Consider the following 8,625-nt stretch of genomic DNA (forward strand, 5'->3'; position numbering starts at 1 on the left):
CTATTGTGAGTGAGGTGTATATCCTCCAGGACACTATTGTGAGGTGTATATCCTCCAGGACACTATTGTGAGTGAGGTGTATATCCTCCAGGACACTATTGTGAGGTGTATATCCTCCAGGACACTATTGTGAGTGAGGTGTATATCCTCCAGGACACTATTGTGAGTGAGGTGTATATCCTCCAGGACACTATTGTGAGGTGTATATCCTCCAGGACACGATTGTGAGTGAGATGTATATCCTCCAGGACACTATTGTGAGGTGTATATCCTCCAGGACACGATTGTGAGTGAGATGGTTATCCTCCAGGACACTATTGTGAGGTGTATATCCTCCAGGACACTATTGTGAGTGAGGTGTATATCCTCCAGGACACTATTGTGAGGTGTATATCCTCCAGGACACTATTGTGAGTGAGGTGTATATCCTCCAGGACACTATTGTGAGTGAGGTGTATATCCTCCAGGACACGATTGTGAGTGAGATGTATATCCTCCAGGACACTATTGTGAGGTGTATATCCTCCAGGACACGATTGTGAGTGAGATGTATATCCTCCAGGACACTATTGTGAGGTGTATATCCTCCAGGACACGATTGTGAGTGAGATGTATATCCTCCAGGACACTATTGTGAGGTGTATATCCTCCAGGACACGATTGTGAGTGAGATGTATATCCTCCAGGACACTATTGTGAGGTGTATATCCTCCAGGACACGATTGTGAGTGAGATGGTTATCCTCCAGGACACTATTGTGAGGTGTATATCCTCCAGGACACTATTGTGAGTGAGGTTATATCCTCCAGGACACTATTGTGAGGTGTATATTCTCCAGGACACTATTGTGAGTGAGGTGTATATCCTCCAGGACACTATTGTGAGTGAGGTGTATATCCTCCAGGACACTATTGTGAGGTGTATATCCTCCAGGACACTATTGTGAGTGAGGTGTATATCCTCCAGGACACTATTGTGAGTGAGGTGTATATCCTCCAGGACACTATTGTGAGTGAGGTGTATATCCTCCAGGACACTATTGTGAGGTGTATATCCTCCAGGACACTATTGTGAGTGAGGTGTATATCCTCCAGGTCACTATTGTGAGTGAGGTGTATATCCTCCAGGACACTATTGTGAGGTGTATATCCTCCAGGACACTATTGTGAGTGAGGTGTATATCCTCCAGGACACTATTGTGAGTGAGGTGTATATATCCTCCAGGACACTATTGTGAGGTGTATATCCTCCAGGACACTATTGTGAGTGAGGTGTATATCCTCCAGGACACTATTGTGAGTGAGGTGTATATCCTCCAGGACACTATTGTGAGGTGTATATCCTCCAGGACACTATTGTGAGGTGTATGTCCTCCAGGACACAGAGAGCAGCTGCTGGGGACAGCTCAGGTGTTGTGCCGCTTCCTGTTTCATGTGACAGTCGGACAGCTCCTATGGCGACGTTCAGGGATCAGGAAGAAGCTGGAGCCCCGCAGCCTCTGGCACCATGTCTGGTGAAGTTCACACATTGTGACCGAGACATCTACAGCCGCTCTGTCCCTGAGCAGTGCCCTGTCTGTGGGCGCCGGCCGGTGAGCTCCTGGGCCCTGGAGCAGGCTCCCGTCAGCATTCCTAACCCTTTTGTTAATGCACACAGCGAGAAATGCTCTTTTGTACTGAAACCAACAAAAGGCCACTTTCTAGGGTAAGTTAATCATCAATGAGACCTAAGCTCTAGATTTTCTGGAAAATCGAAAGCTCCACTGATTCCTGGCAATGCAACAACCTTGAAAAATGGCAACTTTGGCATGACACGTCCATAAGATATCAGTGCGATGATCTATATATATAATCGTCTAAGGGGCACTTCCGTCTGTTTGTCTGTCTGTCACGGAAATCCCAAGTCGCTGATTGGTCGCGGCCAGCGGCCGCAACCAATCAGCGACGGGCACAGTCCGGCCGCGAAATGGCCGCTCCCTCCTCCACTGCAGTCAGTGCCCCCTCCATACTCCCCCCCCAAGTCACCACCCGCCGCCCACATAGCGTTTTAGCAGTCCGTTAAACCGACTGCGTTACACCGCGTCATAACGGCTCTGCTATATACTACATGGCTGTTATATACTACGTGGCTCTGCTATATACTTTGTGGATGTTATATACTACGTGGCTGCTATATACTACGTGGCTGTGCTATATACTACGTGGCTGTGCTATGTGGTTGTGCTATATACTACATGGCTGTTATATACTACGTGGTTGTGCTCCATACTACGTGGCTGTGCTATATACTATGTGGATGTTATATACTACGTGGCTGCTATATACTACGTGGCTGTGCTATATACTACGTGGCTGTGCTATATACTATGTGGCTGTGTTATATATACTACGTGGCTGTACTATATCCTGCACCCCGAACCCCCGACATCCAGCGCCCGAACCCCCGACATCCTGAGACAAATCAGTGACAGACGCAGTCCAGCCGTGAATTGACGCGGGATTTAAACCACGCTTCCCTGATTGGTCACGCCCGGCTGGCCGAGACCAATCAGCGATATTGGCACGGGATTTAAACACCGCTTCAGTGATTGGTCGCGCACGGCCGGCCGCGACCAATCAGCGATATTGGCGCAGTATTTAAACACTGCTTTGGTCATTGGTCGTGCCCGGCCACGACCAATGAGCGACAGGCGCAGTCCGGCCGCAAATTGGTGCCAGATGTGAACCACACTTCGCTGATCAGCCAGCCGGACGCGACCAATCAGCGATATTGGCGCGGAATTTAACCCCCACTCACAGCGTGACGTACATACATACATACATATTCTAGAATACCCGATGTGTTAGAATCGGGCCACCATCTAGTGGTCTAACTTGTAGCTAGATGTGTGGTGAGTACCTTGAACCTCCAAGTGCTTCACGAAATTTGATAACGTTTTTTCCACAAAAATGTTGTTTTAGCACCAGTTTTTTTATTTTCACAAGGGTGAAAGGAGAAAATGGACCCCAAAATTTGTTGTGCAATTTCTCCTAAGTACGCCGATACGCCACATGTGGTGGGAAACTACTGTTTGTACACACTGCCGAGCTCCAAAAGGAAGGAGTGACGTTTTGGAACGCAGACTTTGATGGAATTGTTTGTGGGCGCCATAACGCATTTGCAGAGCCCTATATTGAAATCGTTCTACCGTCTCCTGGCATGTGAATTTCACAATATGGTGGCATATATGAATTGTGTAGAGTGCATCAGGTTGGCATATGTACGTTGTGTAGAGTACATCGAGTCGTACAGAAATAACTTTAGTAGATCATGGATGAGATGTAGAGTTTGAAACAGTCGTTCATACACAGACCAGGTATGTCCAGGCAGGTGTCACCTTGACAAGTGGTGTCCTTTCGTATCCCCCTTTTGTAACACTTTGCACCTTTTCAGCGACCTTCCTCTCTTTGCAGTTTGAGGGACCTCACCTGGGAAAATATTAAGATGGGAGAAGGTATTACGCCCCACGTGTTGCGCCACACACGATGGCTTCAGCAGGGGCCCTGATACACTGTTCACTTAAAAATCCATGGTGGGAGTTTTAGATTCACGAGACCTGAAGTCTCACAAAAAAGCAGCTCATCAGATGATCACACAGTGTCTGTTGTGAGTTATTTGCATCCCCACTGATTTGTATGACCGTTTCTGATCCGTAAAAGCGGATAGGAATATGATCTGCTCTAATTGTCATGGATCCCACACTTGGATCTGTGATTCTCACAGCTAGGTGTATAGATGAATGAAACACTGTGGGTCACTGTGCCATCCGAGAAAACAAAATCAGATATGTGAATGCAGCCTTAGGTGTTGCAATGATTTACCAAGGATCAGGAAAATCATCACTTTGATGCAATGCAGAATATCTTAAAGGGGTTGTCCACTACAGGAAGACCCCAGCTTAATCAATTGAGGACCCCAATTAACATAATAGTGGATATTTACCTCCCGAAGGGGGCAACAGATGCCTCTTCATGCCACTTTCCGGGAACAGCGGTGCAACTTTCCAGGAGCGACATCGCTGCAGGAAGTGATTACACACTGTTTTTATTTTAATTGATTACTGTAAGTTGTCCGCTACCAGGACAATCCATTGAAGTAGTTCCCCTCTTGTAAAATGAAAAAAATAGCAGATACTCATCTCCTGCACTGGCGCCTTTCCACTGATGTTGACGCCACAGCTCCCGTAAGCGCTGCAGTCAATCAGTGGTGGCTTTTGGACTTCTTTGTTCTCAATTTTGCTTGATCGCGATTAATCCAAGGGAAGAGCACTGCAGCCTCTGATTAGCTGCAGGGCTCACGTGGCATAAAATTGTCAAGCGAGCCCCGGGAGACCGGTCACCAACATCACTGGAACACCACCACTGCGGGAGGTGAGAATTTTGCTTTATTTTACGAGATGGACTGGAGATGTCTAGATAGTGAGTCCAGCAGCACATGACTGATCAAACCCAGCACAGTTGCTCGCAACACCCTTGGCATGACCAAACAGTACAGTGCACCTTCCCACCTACTTATTCCACTCTCCTCCGGCTCCTGTAAATCCAGAGCTGTCAATCATGAAAGCAAGAGATGGAAATCCAGCAGATGGGAAGGTGAATGTAACTGTTTGGCCTGTGCTTGGTTTGAACAGTCATTTAGTGCTGACAGCTCCTTTTAAAATCCCATTGCTCTGATAAGTTTTGTGCTGTCCCTGCAGTCATTTACTTACTAGCGTTGTCCAAATCTTCTGTACTATTATTTCACTTACTGTACTTATTTAAATGATGGCTGCCGCTTCTCCTTGTTTCTTCTAGGGAGTATGACGGTTGCTCAGATCTCCATGTTGGCATCACCAGTTCTAAAGGTAAAGGTTATGTTGCATATTGCATGGGTAGCATTCAATCCCTATTCACATACACCACAGTATCGAGGAATCATTCTGAAGGAAGGTTGTGACTTATCCCATTGTATAGGCCTACATCCATACATGCTGCATGTGGACTGTTGAGAGAAAAAAAAATATATATATACAGTATATATATATATATATATATATATATATATATATATATACACACGGTATATATATATATATATATATACACACATACACACACACACACACACACACACACACACACACACACACATACAGTACACACCTCATTTAAAGATTTTTCTGTATTTTTCTGACTATGAAAATTGTAAATTCACACTGAAGGCATCAAAACTATGAATTAACACATGTGGAATTATATACTTAACAAAAACGTGTGAAACAACTGAAATCATGTCTTATATTCTAGGTTCTTCAAAGTAGCCACCTTTTGCTTTGATGACGGCTTTGCACACTCTTGGCATTCTCTTGATGAGCTTGAAGAGGTAGTCACCGGAAATGGTCTTCCAATAATCCTGAAGGAGTTCCCAGAGATGCTTAGCACTTGGCCCTTTTGCCTTCACTCTGCGGTCCAGCTCACCCCAGACCATCTCGATTGGGTTCAGGTCTGGTGACTGTGGAGGCCAGGTCATCTGGCGTAGCACCCCATCACTCTCCTTCTTGGCCAAATAGCCCTTACACAGCCTGGAGGTGTGTTTGAGGTCATTGTCCTGTTGAAAAATAAATGATGGTCCAACTAAACGCAAACCGGATGGAATAGCATGCCGCTGCAAGATGCTGTGGTAGCCATGCTGGTTCAGTATGCCTTCAATTTTGAATAACTCTCCAACAGTGTCACCAGAAAAGCCCCCCCACACCATCACACCTCCTCCTCCATGCTTCACGGTGGGAACCAGGCATGTAGAGTCCATCCGTTCATCTTTTCTGCATCGCACAAAGACATGGTGGTTGGAACCAAAGATCTCAAATTTGCACTCATCAGACCAAAGCACAGATTTCCACTGGTCTAATGTCCATTCCTTGTGTTCTTTAGCCCAAACAAGTCTCTTCTGCTTGTTGCCTGTCCTTAGCAGTGGTTTCCTAGCAGCTATTTTACCATGAAGGCCTGCTGCACAAAGTCTCCTCTTAACAGTTGTTGTAGAGATGTGTCTGCTGCTAGAACTCTGTGTGGCATTGACCTGGTCTCTAATCTGAGCTCCTGTTAACCTGCGATTTCTGAGGCTGGTGACTCGGATAATCTTATCCTCAGAAGCAGAGGTGACTCTTGGTCTTCCTTTCCTGGGGCGGTCCTCATGTGAGCCAGTTTCTTAGCACTTGATGGTTTTTGCCACTGCGCTTGGGGACACTATCAAAGTTTTCCCAATTTTTCGGACTGACTGACCTTCATTTCTTAAAGTAATAATGGCCACTCGTTTTTCTATACTTAAATGTTTTTTTCTTGCCATAATACAAATTCTAACAGTCTATTCAGTAGGACTATCAGCTGTGTATCCACCAGACTTCTGCACAACACAACTGATGGTCCCAACCCCATTTATAAGGCAAGAAATCCCACTTACTAAACCAGACAGGGCACACCTGTGAAGTGAAAACCATTCCCGGTGACTACCACTTGAAGCTCATCAAGAGAATGCCAAGAGTGTGTAAAGCAGTTATCAAAGCAAAAGGTGGCTACTTTGAAGAACCTAGAATATAAGACATAATTTCAGTTGTTTCACACTTTTTTGTTAAATATATAATTCCACATGTGTTAATTCATAGTTTTGATGCCTTCAGTGTGAAGGTACAATTTTCATAGTCATGAAAATACAGAAAAATCTTTAAATGAGAAGATGTGTCCACACTTTTGCTCTGTACTGTATATATATATATATATATATATATATATATATATATATATATATATATATATATACACATATATATACACTCACCGGCCACTTTATTAGGTACACCATGCTAGTAACGGGTTGGACCCCCTTTTGCCTTCAGAACTGCCTCAATTCTTCGTGGCATAGATTCAACAAGGTGCTGGAAGCATTCCTCAGAGATTTTGGTCCATATTGACATGATGGCATCACACAGTTGCCGCAGATTTGTCGGCTGCACATCCCAAAGATGCTCCATACAAGGCAGGATAGATCCATGCTTTCATGTTGTTTACGCCAAATTCTGACCCTACCATCCGAATGTCGCAGCAGAAATCGAGACTCATCAGACCAAGCAACGTTTTTCCAATCTTCTACTGTCCAATTTCGATGAGCTTGTGCAAATTGTAGCCTCAGTTTCCTGTTCTTAGCTGAAAGGAGTGGTACCCGGTGTGGTCTTCTGCTGCTGTAGCCCATCTGCCTCAAAGTTCGACGCACTGTGCGTTCAGAGATGCTCTTAGGCCTACCTTGGTTGTAACGGGTGGCGATTTGAGTCACTGTTGCCTTTCTATCAGCTCGAACCAGTCTGCCCATTCTCCTCTGACCTCTGGCATCAACAAGGCATTTCCGCCCACAGAACTGCCGCTCACTGGATTTTTTTTCTTTTTCGGACCATTCTCTGTAAACCCTAGAGATGGTTGTGCGTGAAAATCCCAGTAGATCAGCAGTTTCTGAAATACTCAGACCAGCCCTTCTGGCACCAACAACCATGCCACGTTCAAAGGCACTCAAATCACCTTTCTTCCCCATACTGATGCTCGGTTTGAACTGCAGGAGATTGTCTTGACCATGTCTACATGCCTAAATGCACTGAGTTGCCGCCATGTGATTGGCTGATTAGAAATTAAGTGTTAACAAGAAGTTGGACAGGTGTACCTAATAAAGTGGCCAGTGAGTGTATATATACACACACACATATGCCATTTTTTACCATCTCATCTCAGTGTAGGAATGAGCAGCAGACTGTTCTTTCCTATACCGAATAAGTTTTTAAAAAAGGTTATGCTGATGCAAACACACCTACCCAGCATGCACCCGATGCACGGAGCCCATGCATACCTTCTGTGCATGTTTCCAATTTCTGATGCTTTCCTCTTTTATATGAATTGCTTTAATAAAAACACCAAATTTCTTTCTTTTCCTAAGGAATTGTGCACCATTACAATGAATCTGGCACCCACAAGGACGCGAGCGGCTGGGAACAGTGTGTGAGCGTACCACTGGTGCCGCCCGACCAACATGCCCTCATTTACCAGTGGGATTCGTACCTAGAAGACTTTTCCTATCATGAGACATGGCTTCCTTACAGGTCAGTCTTCAATCTTCCACCATAAATGTTTTATTCTTTCCATGTTTCCATTTTATAAGTTCCCATTACCTCTTCCAGATATGATGAAACAGAGCACAACTGCTACACGTATGCCTTAAAGTTCATCAACGGCCTCCTCCATTTACAGGAGAAGAAAACATTTACCAAAGAGGAATTTACAGAGAAGTTTGTATTACCAAGGAGCCGCCGAGCATCCAAGTACATCACTCTGTGTCACGAGGTGTCCCGGAATTATTACTACATGGTAGACCACCCTAGATACGACGGAGGGGCATGAAGACTAGTAGGCGCTGTGGTCTACTTTTGGATAAAAAAAAAAATGGAAATACATTAATAAACTTTTTTACAATTCTGGGCAGTAAGAAGCCGCTGGAGAGACGGGACATGGACTGTGTGCAGAGTACATTGACTGATTAATAGAGATGAGCGAACGTGCTGGGATAAGGTGTTAT

At 45.0% G+C, this 8,625-nt stretch overlaps 1 protein-coding gene across 1 annotated transcript; it reads left to right on the top strand.

Annotated features, from left to right (window-relative positions):
- Window positions 1–1,400: 1,400 nt before the first annotated feature.
- On the top strand, window positions 1,401–8,609 carry MKRN2OS (MKRN2 opposite strand). Its single transcript, XM_077278192.1, has 4 exons — window positions 1,401–1,704; window positions 4,833–4,882; window positions 7,990–8,152; window positions 8,231–8,609. The coding sequence occupies exons 1-4, from the start codon at window positions 1,454–1,456 to the stop codon at window positions 8,448–8,450; spliced, it is 684 nt and encodes a 227-aa protein (XP_077134307.1). The 5' UTR covers window positions 1,401–1,453; the 3' UTR covers window positions 8,451–8,609.
- The last annotated feature ends 16 nt before the right edge of the window (window positions 8,610–8,625 follow it).

Source organism: Ranitomeya variabilis, chromosome 8 (genome assembly GCF_051348905.1).
Source record: "Ranitomeya variabilis isolate aRanVar5 chromosome 8, aRanVar5.hap1, whole genome shotgun sequence".
Classification (NCBI taxonomy): Eukaryota; Metazoa; Chordata; class Amphibia; order Anura; family Dendrobatidae; genus Ranitomeya; species Ranitomeya variabilis.